This window comes from Myotis lucifugus, unplaced genomic scaffold (assembly GCF_000147115.1).
Source record: "Myotis lucifugus unplaced genomic scaffold, Myoluc2.0 scaffold_20, whole genome shotgun sequence".
Classification (NCBI taxonomy): Eukaryota; Metazoa; Chordata; class Mammalia; order Chiroptera; family Vespertilionidae; genus Myotis; species Myotis lucifugus.
In genome coordinates, this window is record NW_005871068.1 from 2,895,767 (window position 1) to 2,921,552 (window position 25,786).

General features: G+C 45.0%; 1 protein-coding gene and 1 pseudogene across 5 annotated transcripts in view; both read right to left on the reverse strand.

The window, feature by feature from the left end:
- Window positions 1-477: 477 nt before the first annotated feature.
- On the reverse strand, window positions 478-9,761 carry LOC102434776 (annotated as a pseudogene).
- A 6,755-nt stretch (window positions 9,762-16,516) lies between these two features.
- The window catches only part of PCYT1B (phosphate cytidylyltransferase 1, choline, beta), a 79,879-nt gene continuing 70,609 nt past the window's right edge, over window positions 16,517-25,786 (reverse strand). For 4 of the 5 annotated variants that reach the window (XM_006085642.3, XM_006085646.3, XM_006085645.3 and 1 more), the window contains one exon: window positions 16,517-18,996. In XM_006085642.3, the coding sequence (XP_006085704.1) occupies window positions 18,784-18,996 (213 nt within the window). In that variant the 3' untranslated portion in view covers window positions 16,517-18,783. The remainder of the gene's footprint in view (window positions 18,997-25,786) is intronic. The other variant, XM_006085644.3, reaches the window with a different exon arrangement.

Below are 25,786 nucleotides of genomic sequence, written 5' to 3' on the forward strand. Positions count from 1 at the left end.
TAGGGATCACATTGACTCTATAGATTGCTTTTGGCAGCATGGACATTTTAGTGATATTTTAAATCTTCCTATCCATGACCATGGTATATGCTTCCATTTATTTGTATCTTCCTCAACTTCTTTCTTCAGTGTTGTATAATTTTCTGAGTACCGATCTTTTACTTCCTTTGTTAAATTTATTCTTAGGTGCTTTATTTCTTTTGGGTACAATTATAAATGGGATTGCTTTCTTAGTTTCCCTTTCTGATACTTCATTATTGGTATATAAAAATGCAATAGACTTCTGGATATTTATTTTGTATTCTGCTACTTTACTGAATTCATTTATCAGTCTTAGTAGATTTTTGGTGGAATCTTTAGGGTTCTCTTTATACAATGTTATCTACAAATAATAACAGTTTTACTTCTTCCTTTCCAATGTGGATTTCTTTTATATCTTTTTGTCTGATTTCTGTGGCCCGGACTTCCAGTACTGTGTTGAATAAGAGTGGTGAAAGTGAACATCCTGTCTTGTTCCTGTTCTTAAGAGAAAGTTTTAGTTTTCTCCATTGAGTATGATGTTGGCTGTGGGTTTGTCATATATGGCCTCTATTCCCACTTTGCTCAGAGTTTTATAAATGGGTGCTGAATTTTATCAAGTGTTTTTCCTGTTTATTGATGTGATCCATGTGATTTTTATCTTGCATTTCATTTATTGATTTGCAGATAGTGTACCAGCCTTGCTCCCAGGAGTAAATCCTACTTGGTCATGGGTATGATCTTTTTAATGTATTGCTGGATCCAGCTTGCTATCATTTTGGTGAGGATTTTAGCCTCCATGTTGATCAGGGACATTGGCCTGTAATTCTCTTTCTTTGTAGTGTCCAGTTTTGGAATTAGGGTGATGCTGGTCTCGTAAAATGAGCTTGGGAGTCTTCCCTCCTCTTGAATTTTTTGGAATAGTTTTACAAGGATATGTAATTAGTTCTTCTTTGAATGTTCAGTAAGATTTACCTATCAGGCATTCACAGCTTTTAAACAATCTCTTACAGTCCTTATTTAAATCGTCGTAGAAGGATATGACAGCCTGAGAGCACTTGACATTAGCTTCCTTGGCTGGTACCAGGTAGGCCTCATCAGAGTTTTTCCATTTCATAAGAAACATTAATTCTCCACTGGGGTCTGTAGCACCAGTAATCCACTCCAGCTCCAAAACCCAGGCAAAGCTTTGTGGCTTTTCTGATTCTTCTTTGGTTTGCTCTCCTCTCCCTTATCTTCAGAATCAGTCCGCTGTGTGCTGGCCTCCCTCTGATTTGTCTGACACATGTGCTGTTTTCTGTGACTAAAAACTCAGCACTGAGGTCGGGGCAGTCCAGGTTCTTTCTGACTCCCATGTGTTGTCCTCATCTGAGAACCCCTTCCACTCGAGGACTCCACTCTGCCCTTTACCACTCGATGGTTGAGAACTTTTCCCACCACATAGTCCTCTTCCGCCTCTTCTAGCACAGCGTCCACTTTATTCTGGTCTTAATTTTTCCCCAGAGTGCTCACCAGCTATGGGGACAAAGGGTGATGCTACTCGCTCAGCTGGCATGGCTAAGTGGTTGAGCGTCGGCCTAGGAACCAGGAGGTTGTGGGCTCAATCCCCAGTGTGGGGTGTGCAGGAGGCAGCCGATCAATGATTCTCTCTCATCATTGATGTTTCTCTCTCTCCCTCTCCCTTCCTCTCTGAAATCAATAAAAAAACTTTTTTTTCAAAAGGGTGATGCTGCTCTCCATGGTGGTTCCACTCCCTGGGAGGAAACAGCAAAGCCATGGCGGACACTTTCCATTCTCTGACACCTGCCTGTGTAGTCACTCATGGAGGGTAGAGCTAAGTATTGGAGAAAGACAGGATGCTAGGACGCCTTTAATCATTCCCATAGGTAGGGCCAATTTGTCTCCTTTAAATGGGCTTATTTGCATATAAATAAAAGCACCTTAGGACATCACTACTGACAGTCTCCAAAAAAAAATGGTTGGATACAATTTAGTGCCTACATGAAAAGAAAGCCCACTCCTTTCTTGAATGAATATCCTTGCAGTGTTAATAAATCCCGAACAGTATTTGAATTCCCAACTGTGCCTCCTTTCCCCCCAGCGCTGGGGACTCTGCACGGGCTACATGCTCACCAGTGAAGTGGTGACTTCAGTGTTGGGTGGAATCTGCATGGCTCTTGAAAATGATAAACATCAGAAGTTGATGTCTAGAGTCCCATGGTTTATCCAGTTTGGACTATTGGGAATATTTTGGTGGGATTTTAAAAATGTTATAGGGATCCGAGTAGTAGATTTGTGATAACACTGAATCCAGGAAGCTCACAGTGAAAAGACTATGAACTTAACCTGAAAAACATTTCTCTGTTCTATAAATCTCTCAGTGGCATTTGGATTAATCAGGCATAATTAAATGTAGTTAGATTTTTGTCAGATTGTAGTTCAAAATAATACTCATCTTTGGAGAGGCTAATATATTCTGTAGAAATTTTATTAAGCACTTTAGTTAAGCAAACACGAAGAACAAAATCAGCCTCAGGAAGGTTAATTACTAAAAAAGCACAAAATATAGTAGATTGTGTAAACCATTAAAATTTTGAATACCATGGCTTGAGCTTTAATGTACGTAGAGAGGTATTTTGGATTTTTTTTTCACATTATGTTTTCCAAAAGTACAGAATTGCAATTACAGTCTTTAAAAGTTCCCATCAAGTTTGCATAAGTTTTTCATGTTATAATTCCAAAAGTGAAGAATTACAGTGGTATTCTTTAAATGGCAACTAATCATTTTAGGATTCCACTAAGTTTGTTTCCATTGTAAGAACTCTATTTTTATTTCTGTAACTGTAAAGAAGTGATCTTTTAGGAGAAGTATTAGGAGAGAAAGTGTATGTAAAAGAGAGAATGTATATGAAAGCATCCGTCCGTGCCTGGCCTTTCAAAAAATGAAATGAAATTTTTAAAGAAAGGTGAAACAAGAGTTTAGACTATAATCATAAATCTTTATTTTTAGCAATGTCTTTAAAGGGAAAAGTAAAGGCATCAAATTGGTTTTATATGTTTTATTTTTTTGTACTCAGAGAATTACATTTTCAGTACCCTTGCATGTCTCAGGAAATAGCCTTTGATAAGAATCCCCATAGAAATTTCTGAAACTCTCTCATGATGTGTTCATATTTGATAGTTCTTGTCTATATTTCTTAATTAGAGCTTCCAAAGGATTGGCATCTCAGGAACACACGATTACCCAAGAAACGTGAGCCTTGTCTTTATCACCACTCAGATTCCATGGACTTTAAGCTGTTTTTGTGAGAAATGACGCCCAAATGCCCTTTGTTTGGTAGATATAAGAGATCTTTCTCATGCATATCTGAGATGTTCATAGACAGAAAAACCCTGCCATTCCATTTTCTTCAGTCATTTTGCTGCTTGGCTTTTCAGTGAGGACTCTGTTTTCTATTGGAATTGAATCCTTTTGGGATAATAACAGTTCACTTGAAAGAACATTCTATTAAATAATTCTAACTTTTGCCAACCTAAAAGTGGTCTGCTAATTTGAATTCTGTATATACCTTTTGCTAATGGGCTAAAACAGCACAAATGTCAAAGGTCATAAATACTCTGTAAACAATATGTAAGCAAAGCAAAGCAATGTCTGAGTCCGGCACTGGGGCTGGTCTTGCTGCTCTCCGGTTCCCCTTGTGGTTTAATGGCAGCCTTAGAACGGAATGCATATCAGTAACAACTACTTCATGTTTTCAAATATTCTTACCTTGGGATTCTTTCTGAGAGAAATTAAAAAGACTCTTACCATCCCATTGTAACTCTGTGTTGGCTCTTCATACATGCTGGGCATCAAAAAAGCAATTACAGAAGTTCATTCTGATTGGAAGTCAAAGGCACTGGCCATTTACCCATCCGTGCTCAAGGCAGTGTGACGAGATGAGTTTTGGAAAACAGATGAGTTAAATGCTTATATGTTTATAATATATCACGACACCCCTTTCGTAGAAATTCCCTTTCCCTCTTGTCATTTGACCATTTATAACCACGGGAAACCTCAATCTGTGTTTTAAAGGCACTATATTTTTTCATTAAGAATTGGCTTGGGCCTTTGTCTAAAAAACTGCTGAGGTTACCTACTATTCCACATGTTTAACTAGGACAAATATTTTAGGATAATTACAGGGAAAGTCAGTAACGATAGGGATCTGAAACCACTGGCAACTGCCTGCCAATGAAGGAGGACCGGGCCAAATAGCAGGCTTCGAAGCCTTGCTCGCCGAGCCTGGCCGGAGACAGATTTTGCCTGCCTGTCCTAACCAGCGCCAAAGGGCTCACCAAGATCCTGTCTCTGCTTCCTGTTTCTCTTGCTGCCTGTGTAACTCTTCCTGGGGAAAGCATCACCTAAAATCCTTTAGTTCCTTGCTTCTCACTTTTCAAAGTTCCCATTAAGAGCTGGCATGTGACTTTGACCAATACATTGTGCACATACTTAAAAGTCCTTTATAGACCAGACCAAACGAAATGTATCTGGACTCTGAGTAGACAGCCAAGGCAGGTTGACCTAGGAAATGTCAAGTATTGACTATTTAAAACATATAAGTTGACTCTCTGCAGTGTTGGAGGAATCGGGTGATCGTGCCCCTGCCTTTGTGTCTATCGTGTTCCTTGTTACAATGATGCTCTCTTCTTCTGCTGCACCGCACCAGAACTGAATGAAGGCTACACTCTGCTTCAAAACCAGAGCTGTGCTCGAGTCCGTTCTGCACAGCACACCACAGGTTTCAGGAGGATGGAGCAGAGCACTTTAGCATCCTGCCTAACCCTAATCTCTCTCTGCAGAATTGTTGCTGTTAGAATCATTTGAGGTTGTGATTGCTGCTTCAGGTTCATGTACACATCACACCATCTGCTGCTCTCAGTTCACATCCTCACAGAGTACACAAGTGCTGGCCACTGAGACATTTCCCAGATTTAGGATACAAGTTGTGAATACCTAAGAAATGCTTGAACCAAATAAGAAAAATGAATGCGGAGTAAAACACACTGTTATGAATATATCTAGCACTGTGTTTACCTGTAAAGTTACTTGCTTGGCCGATTTTTCATCATAACTCCTTAACTCCTCAAAGCAGAGTCTAAACCGGGAAAGATAACAGATCTGACAAGAGAAGAATACTAACTTATGTGTGAAATACAAGTTCATTACAATGTGTGTACCCATAAGTCCCAATCTGATCTGGTTTGCTCTGTGCATCTGTCAGCTTAATTACAGTGATGAATGTATGCGTGTGTCCAGTGCTCATGAGCTGTCTTGTGGTTCGTGAAATGAAGCCTGGCCCCCTTGTGCTTTGTGCTATTTTGTGGCCTGGCTGGTCTACACTGTCATGAATGAAGGATGACTTCGGTTCGAGCTCATTTGTCACTCCACGTTCTGTGGAGAAAAGTGTTTTGTTGCTGTGATTGTTGGAAAAACATGACTGGACACATGTGCGGCTCAGATAATGTTCCCTGTAAGTTGCAGAGCCATCTGTGATGTGTGTCATAGCCAAACTAGTCCCGGAGCACGTGGACAATTCTGTATCACAATCATCTAACAATAAAATGGTAGTTGTGATTCATTGTGCTTCGGTGTGGTCTTTTCCTGAGCTCGGGCCAGTAGTCGCCTCCCTCTCTCACCTGTAAGCTTCACCTACTACTGAGTTTCTGAAATTCAATATGTGAACAACAAGCATCTTTGAAAGTTGCTGGGAATGGACTAAGGATACTTAAATTCTTATGATCCATCAAAGGAAAAATAGGTCATTTGGATTCTCTGTAGCAGGGAACATTTTTACCTGTCACTGGGCTGGGTGCTTAACAGTACTCTTGTCATTTCTAGACGTTGTTCTCTTTTTTTGGGAACTCCTATTGGCAAAATAAAGGAACTGCTTAAGGTTAAACTTAGAGTGGTTATTTTTTTAAAAATATATTTTATTGACTTTTTACAGAGAGGAAGGGAGAGGGATAGAGAGTTTGAAACATTGATGAGAGAGAAACATCCATCAGTTGCCTCCTGCACATCTCCCACTGGGGATGTGCCCACAACCAAGGTACATACATCCCCTTGACCAAAATCGAACCTGCGACCCTTCAGTCCGCAGGCCAACGCTCTTATCCACTGAGCCAAACCAGTTAGGGCTACAGTGGTATTTTTTAAAATTTGGCCATGGATCGGGAAAAGGGGACCAAATAATATATTGTCCAAGCCAAGGACACCTGTGACAGTGAGAAAGAGCACTTTATGATGTAAACAGATGTAAGCCAGACTGTCCTTGGAAAGTTGGGTTTGAGAGGCCACGTAGACCAGAATGACCTGAAATTCTGGTTACATGCAGATTCCTGGGCTCTGCCTCCGCTCTCCTGATTCTGATTCTCTGGGGTGGAGGCCTAGGCATCTGTATTTTAACAAATGCCTTAGGGGCATGCTTTAAAAAGTGTAAGTTGTGCCCTAGCCAAGTAGCTCAGTTGGTTGGAGTATCGTCCTGATACAACAAGGTTGTGGGTCAGGGCACATACAAGAATCAACCAATGAATGCATAAATAAGTGGAACAGCACATTGATGTCTCTCTCTTTCTTACTCTCTTTCCCTTTCTTCCTCTCTCCTATTCTCTCTCTCTCTCTCTCTCAAAAATAAAAAAGTGTAAGTTGTGAGCTGTTGCTATATGGACTATGCAGAAGATAACTTGAAATTTTAAAATTAAAGGGCAATTGGTTCCTTGATCTCTTCTGAGGAACTGGTGCCACACCAACACCAGAACCCAGTGCCTTCAAAGACACTTGGCTGCAGCTATGTGCTTCCTGAATGTAGTCTTCATATTAGCTTGCATTGTGTTATTCTTTTTAAAAAATATATTCTTACTGACTTTTTACAGAGAGGAAGGGAGAGGGATAGAGAGAAACATCAATCAGCTGCCTCCTGCACACCCGCTACTGGGGACTGAGCCTGCAACCAAGGTACATGCCCTCGACCGGAATCGAACCCAGGACCTTTCAGTCCGCAGCCCGAAACTCTATCCACTGAGCCAAACTGATCAGGGCCATTGTGTTATTCTTTTACTAAACATTCAGTGATGAATGGGTGTCCTTTTTATTTATTATTATTTTTTAAATCTTTATTGTTGAAAGTATTACATATGTCCCCTTTTTCTCCTATTGACCCCTTATAGCCCGCCCCGCCCCCTGCCCCAGGCCTTCACCACCCTGTTGTCTGTGTCCATGGGTTAAGCATATAAGCATACAAATTCTTTGATCTCTTCCCACCCACCCACCCCTGGGTGTCTTTTTAAAATTTGAGAGCCACATAACTATCTTGTGTATTTATCACTAAAAGAAAAACCCCAAAATTTGTGTGGCTGGTATGGCTCAGTTGGTTGAGTGTTGACCCATGAACTGAAAGGTCACAGGTTCGATTCCCGATCAGGGCATATGCCCGGGTTGTGGGCTCAATCCCCAGTAGGGGACGTGCAGGAGACAGCCAATCAATGTCTCTCTCCCTCTCCCTTCCTCTCTCTGAATTCAATAAAAACATTTAAATATTTTTTTGAGCAAATTTGAGGCAAGAAACTTGGGTTTATATGGTTCTTGGGGGTGTGAATGTCAGGAAGTCAACATGTTTGCCTTGCTTCTGCTACAGCTAGCTGTTAACTGTGCCTTAGTTTCCTCATCGATAAAATGAGGGAGTTGACCACGTGGTTTCGAGGTTCTTTCCAGGTCTGATGTTCTATAGCATTCTTTAGGCACATTCTCTCTGGAGCATGCCTGCACCTTCCCCTTCCCCTCGCCCTCCCCCCAGGCACGATGCCTTTGCCTTTCTCTCTCCTAAACTCCAAGGGCCCTTCTTTTGCTTCTGTCATTTATTTACTGAGCCCACACAGTACAGCTGGCTCACCTTTTCTACTTCTGTGACTTTCTAAAGAAACTTTCTCTTATAATTAAAAAAAATAAAACCTATAATGGAAAGCAATTACTAATCAACTGCTTTCATGTTGTGATATGTTTTGCCCAAAGAATACAAAACCAGTGACTCTAAAAAGTGACACTGCTTTAGCCCTGGCCAGTGTTGTTCAGTGGTTAGTGAGTCAGCCCACACACCAAAGGATCAGAGTTCAAATCCCGGTCAAGGGCACATACCTGAATTGCAGGTTCAATCCCTGGCCCTGGTCGGGGCGTGTGTGGGAGACAACCAATATGTCTCTCTCACATCAATGTTTCTCTCCATCCTCTCTCTCTCTCTCTCTCTCTCTCTCTCTCTCTCTCTCTCTCCTTTCCTCTCCCCTCTCCTCCCTTTCATTCTCTCTAAAAAATTAATGGGAAAATATCCTTGGGTGAGGATTAACTAAAAAAAAGTAACACTGGTTTTAGTTAGAATTTTAAAATTATCCATCTGTAACCAAAAGTCAGTGCTGTGCTAAAAAAGCATTCACAGCTGGGCAACAGCGTTCTTAGAGCAGCTACTCCTGCCCTGTTTTGAAGTTTATAAAGTAACAGTTTAGTCTCAAGAGTCTATGGTTCCACGAAGTTGCCACAGAGCATTGCACTGTAGTGGACATTTTTACTTCTGTGTCCTTCATTTCTAATTCTTTCCAATGTCTTAACAAAGGCATGTCTACAAATGATTATCTGCTGATACTGTCAGCTGTTCGCCTCATCATTACACATAGATGTGCTCTTTGATCACAAGAGTAAGTCACGAGGCATCATGTAGGAGATGTTGCCTTTAGGAAGGGTTTCTATAGACCAGCGGTTCTCAACCTGTGGGTCGCGACCCCTTTGGGGGTCGAACGACCCTTTCACAGGGGTCGCCTAAGACCATTGGAAAACACATATATAATTACATATTGTTTTTGTGATTAATCACTATGCTTTAATTATGTTCAATTTGTAACAATGAAAATACATCCTGCATATCAGATATTTACATTATGATTCATAACAGTAGCAAAATTACAGTTATGAAGTAGCAACGAAAATAATGTTATGGTTGGGGGTCACCACAACATGAGGAACTGTATTAAAGGGTCGCGGCATTAGGAAGGTTGAGAACCACTGCTATAGACCATCGTCCACCACTAGAACTCTGTGATGATGAGGATGTTATCTATCTGTGCTACACAATATGGTCGTTAGTAGCCACCTGAACAGTTAAAAATGTGGCTGGTTCCACTGAGGACCTGAATTTTTAATTTAACGTGTTTTAAATTTTTTTTAGTATATTTTTTAGAGGGAGAGAGAGAAACATCAATGATGAGAGAAAACCATTGATCTCCTGCCTCCTGCACGCCCCACAGCGGGGATCGAGCCCGCAACACGGGGATCGAGCCCACAACCCGGGCATGTGCCTTGACCAATAATCGAACCGTGACCTCCTGGTTCATAGGTCGACACAACCACTGAGCCACACAGGCCCAGCAATTTAGTGTATTTATTTAAATTTAAATAGCCGCCTGTGGCTAACGGTTGCCATATTGGCCAGTGAAGCTATACACAGCTACTACATACTGTTGAAGCTTTTTACTTTAACATTGAGCATCCATTTTCACCTGTCACTGGGCTGGGTACTTAACAGTACCCTTGTCATTTCTAGATATTGTTCTTCAGTGACTCCTTTTGCCCTCTGCCCATTGATGACACTTTCATCAACATAATAGTCTCCTTTGGAATAAGAAAATAATGAAATGGTATTGAGACCTTTTTCTGCCATCGCTGCATATCAATTCTTACCTTTGCTGGGAAAGGCATTGATCATCAGCCTCTTTGAATCCAGTTCTCTCAGAGGCACACTTTGTTCTGTGAGTTGAAATATTAACTACAGCCCAGAGCGTCTCAACTCAGCCACATTGGAATCTCCCAGTCCTGAGCTCCATTTCAGATTCATTCCCTCAGACTGTCTCTGTGAAGTTTTTTTTAAATTTTTTAATAAGAGTTCCCTAGGAGCTTGTAAGGTGTGACAGGATTGAAAACCACTGATCAAGTCCAAACTAGGGACCAGCTAGAGAATAGCTAGAATGCTGGCAGCAGGACATGCTGTCTTCTTGGCACAGAGCAGACCGACGATCCCTGCCATCTTATTGATGCTCTGTTTAACAGCTCATTGGAAAGCACTTAAAGCAGCGGTTCTCAACCTGTGGGTCGCGACCCCTTTGGCGGTTGAACAACCCTTTCACAGGGGTCACCTAAGACCATCCTGCAGATCAGATATTTACATTACGATTCATAACAGTAGCAACATTACAGTTACGAAGTAGCAACGAAAATAATTTTATGGTTGGGTCACAACATGAGGAACTGTATTTAAAGGGCCAGAAGGTTGAGAACCACTGACTTAAAGGCAGGAAGAGACCTTGTCGATTTGGATTTGGGGCAACCAAGCAGCCTTACTGTTTCCTTCTGTGCAAGAAACTCTGAGCTAAGCTGATGCTGCTCGTGTCGTTTGCTGGCGTTCCTGTCCAAACAGAATCCGCTAGTCCTCAAACAAAATAAACATGTTAATGATTTCAGCAGTGGGGATGGATACAGCTTGCCCCAGTTCCTTAGCAACCACTAAATATAATAGTGTAATTATTTCTGATGTTAAAGATGATTGTTGTCAGCTTAGCAGTCATTGGAACAGAACTTCCTATATGAAAACTGCTCTCTTCCTGGGCCTTCAATTGGTAACAAAATGGCAGTTAGTGAATAATGCCCCATTATTCAGGCGAGAGAGGCCCTTCAGACACCCTACAATCAAAGAACCTAGGATGAGACATTGAGTGACCATCTCGTCCATAAAACAGCTCTGTCCAAATGGGAGAGTTTCAACTATTGCACGCAGAGCCCCACACCCGTTGATAAGGCCTTAAAGGAAAGTGTGTGCTGATGCCTCAGGACTTCGGTAGCTCCCCTAGAGCCTTATTGTTCATAGGCCTGGCTAAGGGGTGGCATCGTCAGTCTCCTCCAGTCACTATTCTCAGTGAGTGGTTTCTAATAGAAAATCTACTTCTAAAAATCTACTTTTCCACCTTACCTGGTTTGGCTCAGTGGATAGAACGACGGTCTGCAGACTGAAAAGTCCCGGATTTGATTCCAGTCAAGGGCACATGCCTGGGTTGCAGGCTCGATCCCCAGTGGGGGGCGTGCAGGAGGCAGCCAATCAATTATTCTCTCTCATCATTGATGTTTCTATCTCTCTCTCTCCCTCTCCCTTCCTCTCTGAAATCAATAAAAATATTAAAAAACATAAAAATCTACTTTTCCTATTTTCTCCCACTCTGGGTAAGAGTTGGTCATCTTTGCACTGTGGGAAATTTAGAGCGTCCTGCCCCAAAGTGAGTACTAAAATAATGTGAAATTATTTAGTAAAATCGTCACAAAAATCTATTTAGCAGAATCAGAAACATGCATTGTTCATCAAGAGCTCAGTAAAGTCAAAGGTCAGGAAAGGCCAAACTGAGAGTCAAGCTACTGAACTGAACTTAGGGTGGAAGGCAAGGATGTGTCCTTTTTATTCATTGCATCCCCAGCACCTACCAGCTCACTCAAATATTTATTGAATGGTGATGACAGGAATGTATGCTAGACCTTAAGTTAAAATGGACTCAGCCCAGCCGGCATGGCTCAGTGGTTGAGTGTCGCCCTATGAACCAGGAGGTCACGGTTCAATTCCCGGTCAGGGCATATGCCTGGGTTGTGGGCTTGATCCCCAGTGTGGGAATGCAGGAGGCAGCCGATCGATGATTTTCTCTCATCATTGATGTTTTCATCTCTCTCTCTCTCCCTCCCCATTTCTCTCTGAAACAAATTTTAAAATATATACATATAATGCAGCTCAAAGGTCACCATGCAAAAATAAGTTACTGGAGAAAGGAGCATGGAGTACCTTGCCACTGGATAGCTAGAAATGAATCAACATCCAAGGACCAAAACCAAAACAAAACCAACCAACCGAACACACAACAGGGACAACAGGCAGGAAACAGATTGTACCTGATAGCCAGAGACTATTTCAGAGCTTGTTTCAGCAGGTACATGTCCTATTATTAAAGACTGAACCCTTTCACTTCTTGTCTTCTTGATGTAGCCAAATATGAATTGGGGATATGTACAGAGAACTGGGGGAGGGAAGCTCCTAAACTTGAAGGTTGATCAGTAGGATTTCTGGACAGATAAGTGGTGATGGTTCAATGAATTCACATGCAGGAAGCACTTAAGTGGCACATAATAGGTGCCACTTAATGGACTGAAATGGCAAAGATGTGTTGGCAGTGATGGTAAGCACTTTCCAGAAGCTTTGGTTCTGTGATCATGAGTTAAGGATACAACACTTCCTGTCCCCATGGACCAATTCACATATTCATTTGAGTCAGACATCTTCTGTTACACCTATTCTGTGCTTCTCTTAAGACTCGAGAGAAACATTCAAGCAGATTCATCACAATGTAGGAATACTTCAACGGAAAACATGAATCTCTGTGTCTGCGTGAGGGTTACTGTTCCTCAGCTCCGTAGGGACCTGGGAAAAGGCTCAAGGGGTTATGACCAGTGTCTTCAGTCATCACATGGCACACAGAATATTGTCCCTCTCCCCAGGATGTTTCTATCCTAATCCTCAGAACCTGGGAATATGTTGTATTACATGGCAAGAAGGAATTAATGTTGCTGATGAACTTCAAATAGGGATATGTTCCTGAGTTATCCAGGTGGGCCCAGTGTAATCACAGGGGTCCTTACAAGTAGAGGAGAGAGGCAGAAGTGCCACAGTAATGTGATGTGAAAAATATTGTTCTGGCCATTGATGACTCTGAAAATGGAAGGGGCCATGAGCCAAGGAATGCAGGCAGCTTCTAGAAGCTGGAAAATGCAAGAAAACGGATTCTCCCCCTAGAGCCTTCATGTAGGGATGCAGCCCTGCCAACACCTTTATTTTAGCCCAGTAAAGGGCCATTTTGGACTTCTGGCCTCCAGAACTGTAAAACAATAAATCTGTATTGTTTTAAGCCACTAAATAAGAAACTAATACACACCTATTGAACATCTTTCATCTATCCTTAATCCCTGAAACAAGTAGAAAAAGAAAAAACGCTTCAGTTTTGTTAATGTTGATTTGTGGTTAGGCTAGTAAGTGGTATCTTGCCAGCCTCTGTCCAGTGGAACAGGATTCCAGACAAGAAAGACTGGTTATATCCTCAAGTTACGTAATGAGTCAGGTCCTGCCACAGGCATAGCAGATAACAGGTTTTCTTTGAACCTGGAAATTTTACAGTGATAAGTTCGTAACCAGTTGAAAAGGTCCCTGTGGAAAGGGTAAGTATCCCCATTCCTTCAGGTATGGATTCATTCATTCTTTGAAAATGGAAGGTTACCTATGAAATATTTTAGGTCCAAACAGTGCTTTTATTAATATAGTACAGCAATCAGGCAAATCAATTCCTTTCCCCACCCCCAAGAAAGATAATGAAGGTAAGGAGATTAAACGTTGCTTATAGGAAACAATACAAGCCAGCCCTACTCTGAACATTTCTTCTCATGTTTCCCACATTTGGTCAACGCAGCTGATACTCAGCTAATGTGGGTTTTCTAGAATATAAACGATGGCAGTTCACAAGGGCCAAAAGTACAGATCAATTAGTGCCTACAGATATTTATGCCTTTAATCATATTTTCCAATTTTACTGGTCATTTATTGGCTTTTACCTGGTACTTGATGGTTTAAAGAATTTGATCACAAGATATACTTTGGTGCTTATGAACTGTCACACTTGGTTTGAAAAGCATCTCCATGGAAGTCTTTTTTAAATGTAATAGCTCCTACTGAATACCTAGAGAAGAAGTTTAAACATTCAACTTCAGTAGCCCATGGGGACTCTGTGTGTAAACATTCTTGATAGTGTACCCTTTTATCTCGGGTGTTGTATTTATTAACAAAGGCTATTTCTCTTTGGGGCAAATGTCAGAGTTCTTAAACATGAGTTTTGTTATGCCTTACAACTGATTGTTTTGCCCTTGAAAACATCTCTGCGGTATCATAAAAGTTGAGAACAAACCAGTCACTGTGACTCTAAATACAACTTGTCAGGAATGTTTTTGATCTGTGAGGCAGAGCCAGGTAATATGGTCTGTGAATAACAGGTGTTCTCTTCTTAAATTAATTCTTTTGCTGACCACAGGCCTGGCTTTATTGCTTCTAGAGCATGGGTGGGGAACCTTTTTTCTGCCAAGGGCCATTTGGATATTTATAACATCATTCTCTGGCCATACAAAATTATCAACTTAAAAATTAGCCTGCTATATTAGGTCAAACATTTCACTAACTCACCCCTAATGCCTTGGCAGGGCCAGGCCAAATGATTTCTCGGGCCTTATACTGCCCGTGGGCCAGACGTTCCCCACCCCTGCTCCAGAGTCTGGGTTAATGTTAGAACTGTTGTTACTCCAAAGAGCTAGACCTCACCAGACGGAGTTAATTTGGCTAGTGGAGGGCCTGAGCGCAATTCTCAGAACATGGGCCGGGTGTGTGTGTGTATGGGGTCGGGGTGGGGGATCTGCCTTGATTATTGACATTTGGGATCCTGATTTAGTGCCTCCACCCCCATCTGTCAGCTTCCAGCTGATCAAATGAGCTTTTTCCCAAAGCTGCAAAAGTGGTTGAAATGGCCACGCCCCCATGTTGCCAAGCAGGTAAACAGCATTCATTCCATCAGGTGTAAGGAAGGTGGGTGGAGCCTGAGATTCTGGATCATGAGATGTGAAACTGGCCATGGATGTTATCAGTTGTGAAGGCCCCAGGCGACCTCTCCAGCATCCACTCCGTGAGAGGTAAGCACTTTCTCACGGTCACTGAGTGACCGCCTCATCGCTGGAGAAGCCTCGGGACAATGCCGGCTGCCTCATCGATTTAGAGACCTTTCCAGGCAAAGGAGACTTCAGAAGCCATTCCCTCCAACCCTTCATTCTACAAAAGCGGACACTGAGGTCAGAGAAGTGGTTTGGCCAAGGCCACCAAACAAGTTGGCAGGGGAGCCTAAAGCCAAAGTCCCAACCGGGGTCCCCACATGACCTCGTCCCCAGGCGGGTCTGTTCATAACTAGCGTTTAAGTCAGGTGCGCACCCTCTGGCAACTCCTTGACTCTGCCCAGTGCTGCCCAGCGCAGAGGCCCGGCCTTCAGTGCTGGGGACACAGCTGGGCAGAGCTGGGCCAGCTGTGACGCCTGGATTTTTGCACACATTTGAGAAACAAGCAAAAATGCAATTCTGTATCCCTTTATTTAGAAACAGGTGGGGAATGCTGTGTTCCGTTTGGGAGCAGGAGTGGACTGGGAGCGGGAGCGAAGGGGTTGGGGGAGGTTTGAGGGCTGATTCCAGTAGTTTGCATGATTCAGCACCAGAGCAAATGCTTGGGCATAAGGTCAGCCTTGAACCCACGTAGTCATCGTCATCTTGTCTAATATGTACAGCATAGTCTACAGTATGTATGCTCCTTATGGCTTTGTCCCGGAACACATTGCTATGACGCAACAAAAATCTCAAGTCTCAAGAGGAGAAGGTGCAAACGCTTTATGAGTTTATGGCCGAGACTGGTGCCAAACGGGTCCCCGAGGCACAGGAATGCCTCTGCTCTGTTGGGGCTCATCTGACTCAGCTGCGTCTGCTTCTCCATCTTGTGTCTTGCCCTAGGGTTCGGCTGGGTGCGCAGATGAGGCCTGAAGATGGAGAAAAAGCAAACCCGCGCGCGCTTTCTGTCCCTCCTTCCAGGGATGGCTGGACTGACAGGAACTACGCGGCCTAAGGCGTGGAGCAAGATTGCAAGCCCGCAGCTGGGTCTCTTCCCCACCGAGCAGGTCAGAAGGTAGAACTTCAGTCTCGGGTTGATTCCCTTTACCTTTGTAAGGCCCTGGTACACGGGAGCTGGCTTCCCACAGACAGCCATTCGCGGTGACCCCGGCATTACAAGCCCCCCGTGTGTTTAGCTGGTGGAAGGGTGAACATCTGATTTCAGGGTTCCCAGGAGGAGGGTGTAGTGGCTAATGGAGAATTCCTGACATGGGGAGGCAAGGGGGCTGGGGTACCCATTGACTTTGGGTGTCCATGAAAGAAAGCCTACTTTCTCCACCTGTTAGGGGGTGTGTAACACTTGACAGTGAGTGGAGAGGAACTACTCTCCCATCCTCACCCTCCTTCACTGAACCTGTCCCCTTCCACAACCCCAAGTGGTGTGCTCTTGTCCTCTGTCCGAAGCATCCTTCCCTTTCCGGAGCAAAAGAATCCTTCCTTGCCCTGACTGGTTTGGCTCAGTGGATAGAGCGTCGGCCTGCGGACTGAAGGGTCCCAGGTTCGATTCCAGTCAAGGGCATGTACCTTGGTTGCAGGCACATCCCCAGTGGGAGATGTGCAGGAGGCAGCTGATCGATGTTTCTCTCTCATCGATGTTTCTAACTCTATCCCTCTCCCTTCCTCTCTGTAAAAAATCAATAAAATATATTAAAAAAAAAGAATCCTTCCTTGCTTTTGGTCATTTCTGCCGACCTCCCCAAGCTTGCATCATGCTTTGGACATCCCTCACTGCAGCCCCCGCTCACAGTTGGCCATTGCTGTTGACTGACTGGCCCAAACAGAACCACCCCTTCTTGTCCAGGAAAGGGGGAGAGGCTGAGAGAAACTGATGGTTGCAAAGCATCAACTGTTAGATTTCAGAATCCCTGCCCCCCATCCCTTCTCAGTAGTCTTGTCACCTTAGGAAGTGTTGTTAGCGATCAGGAGAGGGACATTCGTTGAGATTTAGAACCCACTTGGGGGTCATTTTGGCCCATCTCTGGAATATCTCAAGCATGGGGCATTTCCCGTAATTGGCAGCTATGATGGCACTGAATCTGAGTCACGTAAGTGGCACCTGTTCGTAGGGGATATGAGGCCTGCAAACTTCTAATCAGCCCGATACATCAACCCCACACTATGTGCTCCAGAGCAGGATTCGGGTAAAAGTGAGTCTATCTGCCCTGGGCCTCTCTCCAGGCACCTCTTTTCTCTTCCCCTGTTTCTCACCACCTTGTCTCGCCTCGCTCGTCTTCTCTTCCTGGCTGTGAGTGTCGCCCAACTGAAGCAGTAAGCACGCGTGCCCAGTTTGCCCTGAGTGCATCACTGAAGACAGAGACCTCCTCGGTCTCTAGGCCTTGACTGCAAAACGGAAATTTCTCCCCCCAGGCCATGGTCCTGACAGCTCTCTGTCCCACATGAGCGCTCGACAGAGTTCTTGGGGGAAAGGCCAAGAACAAGGAGGTTTCAAGCCAGCTTAGCTTCATGGTGAGCAGGGAGGTAGTTCAACCCCAACACAAGGGGGAAAGACATCCACCTTCCATCACTGCGTGCCCCCCTTGTCACCCACAAAGCCAGTCCCCAAGGCCTCTGAAGAGGGGTGTTTGTGTCACAAGATGCTGGGCTCTGCCTGCCAGTTGCTGGTTCAGGCCTCTGTCTCTGGCTTTACTGGGAGAGCCTGGCAATGCCTTTTCTACCCCAGCGTGTGGTTCTACGCCTGGACTCTACCTGCTCACTTCCTCTCTGGGATGTGGGGATAGTGACTTCAAATAACTCAGCAGGAATGCTTAGGGTCGGCATCCCGTTTGGCAAACCTAGGGCCAAGGGTGAGTACAATACTCCCTGGACCACTGAGATGCTGAGCTCAGAACTTAAGTTCCCACAATGCTCCGTGAAACTCTTTCAGAGCCTCCCTTCACTCCAAACTCTGATGGGAAGCCAAGAGAACAGCACCCGGATTTCCTGGCTGGTCCAGACATTTCTACAGGGCCCCAGGATGAACTGCTGTCGAAGTGCCCAAGTCACAAGGGAACCAGAGAGGCCTGGAGACCGAGGATTTCACGGGGGTTGTGAGAGTGAGAACAGGAGAGGAGTCTGTTCTCGGGTTGTATATGGTCTGCACCCTGGATGGCATGTTCGAGAACAGACACATGCAGGTAGCACCCCCTATTGGTATACTATGTAGTTTGGTACATCAAACTGTTACTTGAGGTCCATGAAACGGCTAACTGGTCAGAAATGGGGAAAGCCAAGGCAGAGCAGCTCCACTGGCCTTTCCGAGACAGAGTGTTGTTCTTTATTGCATTTCCCACAGATGATGGTGACAGGGAAAAGCAATGAAGTCAAAGCGATGGTGCGAAAGTACCACCAGGAGCACATCAGGCCGTCCGTGGCGCTCTCATTTCTGGGACAGGAAAGAACAGATGCATTACAACGCTGGGTCTCAGTGGCTAAACTGAGAAGGTTGGCATTTGCCTCGGACGCAACTGTCTCTATTGGGGACAGGTGAATTCTGGCAGAGCTGCGGTGGCAGGGGGCAACGTGCAGGGCCCTTAGGAACCGGAAGTAGCGGGTTGAGGGAACAGCCGCTTCCACACGTGGTGTACTTGGTGGGGGTAGGTGTAAAGACCAAAGCAGGACGCACCCCATGGGGTGCAAGTCTCCCGGGGTGCTCTGCATCGTTCCTTAGCAAGGTTAAAGTACAGCGATTCTACATGATGCTAATGAAGTTTATAGGTTGTCCAGCTGGAAACCTCCATGCAGGGCCCAGGTGTTGGGCTGAGTGGAGACTGAAGTCTCCAGACCTTCCCAGGTCCTCCCTGCTAAGCTGTAGCTCCTGCGACTCTTAACCCTTCAAACACCCACCACCCAGGCATCCCCAGTGTCCCCGCCCTCCTCCCCAGCCTGTGTGGTGTGGCTCCTGTGTCTGTCAGCAGCCTTTACTTCTCATCCTCATCCCCCTCGCTCAGGCTGCTGATGGAGGCTGAGGCAGCTTTGGGCGAGGAGGGGGGTGAGGTTTTGACCGGGAGCCAGGAGAAGGTGGGCGACGGGGAGCGGGAAGGGGACCGGCTCCTGGTGGGGCTGCTCACGGGGCTCTGCTTCGGGGACAGGGCCTGCAGCATCCGGCTACTCCTCTCCTGGAACATCTGCTTCTGCAGAGAAATTAGAGAGAAAGCATCTGTTAGTTACCTGAGATCACAGCGAAACAGCAAGGAAAGGCAGGAAGGAGAGCCCCCCAAACGTCTGCGCCCCCACATGGACTTGTACTCCAGGCCATGTTGGCCAAGACTCTCTAGGGAGGAGCTGCATGAAACTCAGGACCACGGAGCTGCTGACACATAAGGGCACCATCACTGCTGGTGCCTGGCACTGTCTCCTGCATGCCCTCTTCTCCTCCATCTACAAAATCTGAGTGGCTGTTATTTGCCAGGCGAACAGTAATGTCCTGGATCCCGGAAGGGTAGCAGGAAAGAAAACCCCAAATCCCTGTCCTCGTGGTTATTGTATAAGGAGGCATCACACACACAAAATCAACATAAGATGAAGGATGTCAGACGGAACCATCGTCTGAGAAAAAGAAATGGACAGAGGAAGGAAATAAAAAAAAAGAGAGAGGGATGTGAGCATGGAGACAAGTGGGGTGCAGTTGCAAATGGGGTGCTCAGGGGACGCCCCCCCCCGAGAAAGTGCTATTTGAACAAAGACCTGAAAGAGATGAGGGAGGAGGCCACATGCAGGGAAATTAGGAGGAAGTACAGTCCAGACAGAGAACCCCGAGAAGGGAGCATAGAGTTCACGTTCAAGAAGGAGCAAGGAGGCCATGGTGGCTGGAGTGGAGTCACGTGGCTGAGGAGGGGCATGGAAAGAAGGGCATGAGGGCGAGGTCGCCAGAAAAGTCCCAGCGAAGTGTGCTATGTAGGGTCTTGGTGGCCATGTGAGAATTTCAGCCTTTATGCTGAGGAAAAGAGAAACCTCTGGAGAGCGCCTTTACCTCTGCAGTTCTGAGCAAAAGAGTAACAAACTGCCCAGCCGGCGTGGCTCAGTGGTTGAGCATTGACCTATGAACCAGGAGGTCACAGTTCAATTCCCGTTCAGGGCACATACCTGGGTTGTGGGCTCGATCCCCAGTGTGGGGCATGCAGGAGGCAGCCGATCAATGATTCTCTCCCATCATTGATGTTTCTATCTCCCGTCCTCTCTGACATACGTAAAAATATATTTAAAAAATAATAATAACAAACTGACTTTGGGTTTAAACAGACCACTCTGCAGTGCTGGGAGCAGACCACAGCAAAGCAAGGGCAGGGGCCGGGAGAAGAGCCGGGAGCTGCTGCAAGGAGAACCTGACACTGCGATGGTGCCTTGGACCAGAGTGATGGCCAGGAGCTTGGCTGGAGTCCCGGTATGTTCTTTTTTATTGATTTAGAGATGGAGAGAGAGAGAGAGACAGAAACATCAATGATGAGAATCATTGATTGGCTGCTCCTGCACACCCCCTACTGGGGATCGAGCCTGCAACCCAGGCATGTGCCCTTGACTGGAATCGAACCTGGGATTCTTCAGTCCGCAGGCCGATGCTCTCTCCACTGAACCAAACCAGCCAGAGCCCGGTATGTTCTGTTCCCATGGTATTATTAAGGTGTCCTTTACTTAAAGTAACACCTTTTAGCATGCAGTTCTGTGAGTTTCGATAAATGCCTATAGTTGTGTGATCACCACTACAAACAAATTCTAGGAATGTCCCATCAGCCCTCAGTTCCCTCAGGACCCTTTCTAGTCACCCCCTCCTCAGCCTCTGGCAACAGATCTGGCTTCTGTTCTGCAGTTTTGAAATATCACTGAAATGGAAGCGTGCAGTATGTGGTCTGGCTACATGTTGAGGGCAGAACCAGCAGGACTCGAGACAGATGGGCTGTGGGACGTGGGAGGAAGAGGCATCAAGCGACTCCAGTTTCCAGCCTGTGAAACTGGAAAGCCAGCGATGCCATTTGTTGGTGCGGGGTGGGTGGGGGCTGGGGGGGCGATGGGGGGAGGCTGTGGGGGTGCGGGAGGTTTGGATGGTAAGATGGGTTTTCCAGTCTGGGACCTCAGGTGCCTGCTGCCTGGTGCTTTTGGAACTGAGCCCTCCCCTGACACTGACTTTCTGGGGAGCCCCTGCGTGCCAGGCCGCCCCGAGCTGCCCATGGATCTAACCTTCTGCGCTTTGCCTGCAGCACACGCCCCCCAACCCCAACACACATGCCCTTGACCGGAATTGAACCTGGGACCTTTCAGTCTGCAGGCCAACGCTCTATCCACTGAGCCAATCTGGCTAGGGCTCCTACTAGGTTATTTTAGACTTTGCTTGTTGTGTGAGTGATTCATTTTACAAACCACTACTGAACCTCTGGGACCAGGGGCTGTGCGGGAGGTGGTCCCGTCTGAGCTGGGACTTCGGTGACGCACAGGAAGGGAGGTTAGGCGTGGAGGGAGCCCGTGGGCTGCTGGAGGGCTCACTGGCCAAGCAGAGGGAGCTAAGTGGAAAGTACTCAATACGATGGCTTGGCGTGGCCAGAAGCCTGCGTGCATGTGCGTGTGTGTGCACGTGGCTGGAGCACCAGGAGGAGGTGGGATTTTTCCCCCAAAAAAAGCCCCTGGAAGATTTTAATCAAGGGAGGGGTATGATCAGATTGGTGTTTTAGAAATATCTTTGGGTGTGAGCATAAAAGGAAGGAAAGAAACCATACAGGAAAGGAACTAATGTTTGGCTGTAGTAACATTTCTGAACCTCCAAAAAGCCACCGTGAAATAGATAAAAAGCAAAAGAAAAAACTGGAATTTTTTTTTGCACCATTTAACTACAAATTATGAATCTTAGTATAGGAACAAAGCTTAAACATAAAAAAAGAAGGTAAAAACTTTCACAGAAAAATGAGCATATGGCATATACAGGCAATTCACAGAAGACTTAAAAATGAACCGTAAAAAATGTTCGGCATCACGAGTAAACAAACAAATGCAAAATGACTGAAGTGAGATTTCTTTTTATATATCAGACTTAAAGTTTTTTTAAGCCTCCCAACTTAAAACAATTGTTTCCCAGATGTAGTTGACAGATGGCGCTTCAGAAGCTTAAGGCATACAGTTCTGTGTTGTAGCATCTTTGGGGGTTAGCATGCTCTGACTTCTTCATCATGTTCTTACGTGTAATTCCTACAAGTCTTTCTCTTGTGGTTACCGTGAGGCTTACATAGAATATCTTAACATTATAACACCCTGTTTTGAACTTTATGCTTTCACTTCTCCTCGTTATTGATGTTATCGTTAACATATTTTTATTGTGTAAACAATAGCAGGTTATTGCATTTCTGGTTATTTTTACCACATTTGTTTTCTTTTAAATTCGAGTTGTAACTGAGTGATGTATCACCACTACCACATTACAGAATCTAAATTTGACTAAATATTTATTGTTACCAGTGAGCTTTATTCTACTTTCTCTTATTTTTTGGGGGGGTGGGGTGGAGGGTTGAGGGAGATGGAGGGGAGGATTCAGGGTTGTAATTTAAAATTGTTTACATTTTGTTTTTATCTATGGAGAGCTCAAAAACTGTGACTGCCCAACCGGCATGGCTCAGTGGTTGAGCGTCAACCTATGAACCAGTAGATCACGGTTCGATTCCCAGTCAGGATACATGCCTGGATTGTGGGCTCAATCTCCAGTGTGGGGCATGCAGGAGGCATCTAATCAATGATTTTCTCTCATCATTGATGTTTCTCTCCCTCCCTCTCCCTTCCTTTCTGAAGTAAATATATATATATATATTTTTTAAAAACTGTGGCTGAGGTCTATAGCTTTAAAGTTTGTAATCTAGGCTTATATGATACTAGAGGCCCAGTGCACGAAATTTCGTGCACGTGTAGGGTCCCTAGGCCTGGCCGGCAATCAGGGTCTTCCGGCTGCTAGCAAAACCTTCCTTCATTCCACACTGCCCACTGGTGGTCAGCACATGTCATAGCGAGTGATCGAACTCCTGGTTGAACTCCCAAGGGGACACTTTACATATTAGCTATATATATAGATAGATAGATTACCTAACTAATAGTCACTAGTGACACACCTGAGAAACTCAGGCCAAACAAAACCTAGCCTAGAGACTTGGATGACATTGTAGCCCATCCAACTCATTGATAAATCCTTAAAGCTTTAACCCTTCCCTCTTCCACCCGCCCCCCCGCCCCAATTTATAATGCCCTCTTTTTAAGAGAAGGATGGTGGAATTACTTTGCCTTGGAATTAATGGTATAAAGATGTACCTTCTCATATGAGTAATACTGATTTATCTCTATCCCTGGTCACTTTCTACCTAACAGTCTGCATCTCATTACTATTGCAGCAGTTTTGGCTCCCAAGAATAACCCTCTAAGGAGGATGATATGTATACCAGTGAGTCTAATACCAGGGCATTCATTCATATTTTTCTCAGCATATAACAGTTAAGTCATCCTTGAGTGTACTGTACTCCCCCCGCCCCCATCCTCCCCTCTGGCAACCATTAGCTTGTTTTCTTTTTAATTTTAATTTTTTTATTGATTTCAGAGAGGAAGGAAGGGAGAGAGAGATAGACATATCAATGATGAGAGAGATTCACTGATTGGCTGCCTCCTGCACACCCCCTACTGGGGATCGAGCCCACAACCTGGGCATGTGCCCTGACCTGGAATTGAACCGTGACCTCCTGGTTCATAGGTCGAAGCTCAACCACTGAGCCACGCCGGCCAGGCAACTTTCTTTATGGGTCGGTTTCTGTTTTATTGCTTTTAGATTCCACAAATAAGTGAGATCATACAGTATTTATCTTTCTCTAACTTATTTCATCCAGCAAATGTGGCAGCAGGACAGGCCCTAGGGCCTGCATGGTTTTTGTTGGTTACCTGAACTAGGCAAGACTGCACTGAATTCCATGACTAGATGGGGCCATGGGTTTTGTTGCGTAGATAGGGAGAGACGTGGGCGGTGCCCTCTGTTGAAGTGCCACTGTAGGCAGGGCTGTTGGATGGGCTATGCAGCTTCCTGTGTGTCTGATTAGGTTCCCTCTTGGGCAGGCTGAAGGCTGTGTTCAGAAATAGGCAGAACTATGAGTCAGTTTCCCTGCCTGCTCACAGTGGGAGAGCCAGCTCCGAAGCCAGAACAGTTCTACCTGGTGGACTCTGGTCCAGTGTTGCTGGGCTACACAGATTTCTAGGTGTTATGGCCAGACTCTGATCAGGCCGGGCCAGGAATGACTCAGGTCCCTTGCCTGGAAGAGGCAGACCAGGCTCCAGGGTAATAAAAGCCTTTGAGTATCCAACTTGGAGCACCCTACACCCTGCTGAGTTGCCTGTTCACACTATACTCTGATTTGGCTCTGCAGATGAGCAAATATCCTGGCTTGGACTCCTACTTGGGTGCTATAGGCAGGACCTCGGTCTGCCAATATCAGAGGGCTGATTGTTTCAAACCCCTCCCCCTTTTCTGTAACATGAGATTCTCTGTGGGCAAGCACTACTGATCCCCCTGTGGGGCGAGACTGGAGTGGTGGCTCCCAAGAAGTGACTACAGTGATGGGGGAGCTGGATGTCCACCCTGGGATCTCTTTTCCCACTGAAGGAACCATAGGCTCAGGGAGACCTCTTGGCGTGGTGCTGCGCCAGCCTGGGGGAGGGGCAGTTGGTTAGCACACAGTCACTCCTCTACCCCTTCTAATGTGATCTGTCTGGGTCTCTGGTACAGAGGATGCTTCAGCCTGACCCATGTGTTCTAGGCTCCTCCCAGGGGTGTCTTGCCCACAAATAGTTGTTAGTTCTTCTTGTGTGTGTGTGTGGGGGGGGGAGCAAAATAAATAACCACTATGTTGTCATCTTGGTGATGTCACTGTCCTAAGATTTTTAAACATTTGTAATGGCTAGTGTTGGTGAGAGTTTAGTACAAGACCACATGCATGTTACTGCTAGTGGAAGGGTAAAATAGAACCGTTGTGAGGGGTAATTTGGAAATAGATGCAAATACTTTTTTCCTGAAGAGATCATCAGGGATGTAAGTAAATGTTTATTGTATACATGGATATTCAGTGCAGTGTCATAACATACAAAACTGAAAACGCCCTAAATAGATGAGAGAAATCTTGCACAACTGAGAGGCTATACTAAGCAGCTGATGAAAATCAAGTCCTTAAAGAATATTTAATCATGTGAGAAAATGTTCATGAGCTGTTACAAAGTAAAAATGATTTTACAACATGATCTGCATGATCCCAATTTTGTAAAAGGTTATATGAACAGGGGTGGGGGTGGCAAAAGTAAGTTTGCAGACGTTCATATGGAAAATAATATAATAATTAATAATTAATATAAGAATAAACTATGTCTTCTATACTCACAACTATAAACCTACTTTTGCATCTCATTACCATTAATATTTTTGTGGTATTGCCCCAATCTTTTTCCTGTCTATATGAACTACACCCTATACATGTAGATGGGAAAAAGATTGGGGCAATACCCTGAAAATATTAATGGTAACAACTCTGGGTGATGAGAGACTGCAGGTAACTTTCATCTCTTTGTTAAATTATTCTCAATTGGTACATTTATTTAAAATTATAGCCTAATGGGCCTGTGCTTAAATATTGCTCCTAATCGTAAGGAGCTCTTCAACAAATATGCTCCAGACAGAAGCAAAAAGGTCACCAGAAATGACCAACGGGACAGGACCACTATAGACAGAATTCCCTTATATATCATTAAAACTTGCTAGAAAATGGAGTTTGACAGTATTTAAAACTAGAGGCCTGGTGCACGAATTCGTGCATGGGTGGCGTCCCTCGACTTGGCCGGCGATCGGGGCTGAAGGGGGCCCTTCTTGCCCAGTCCCAATTGGGCTGATCGGGGCTGGCCAGGGGGAGGGACCACGGGAGGTTGGCT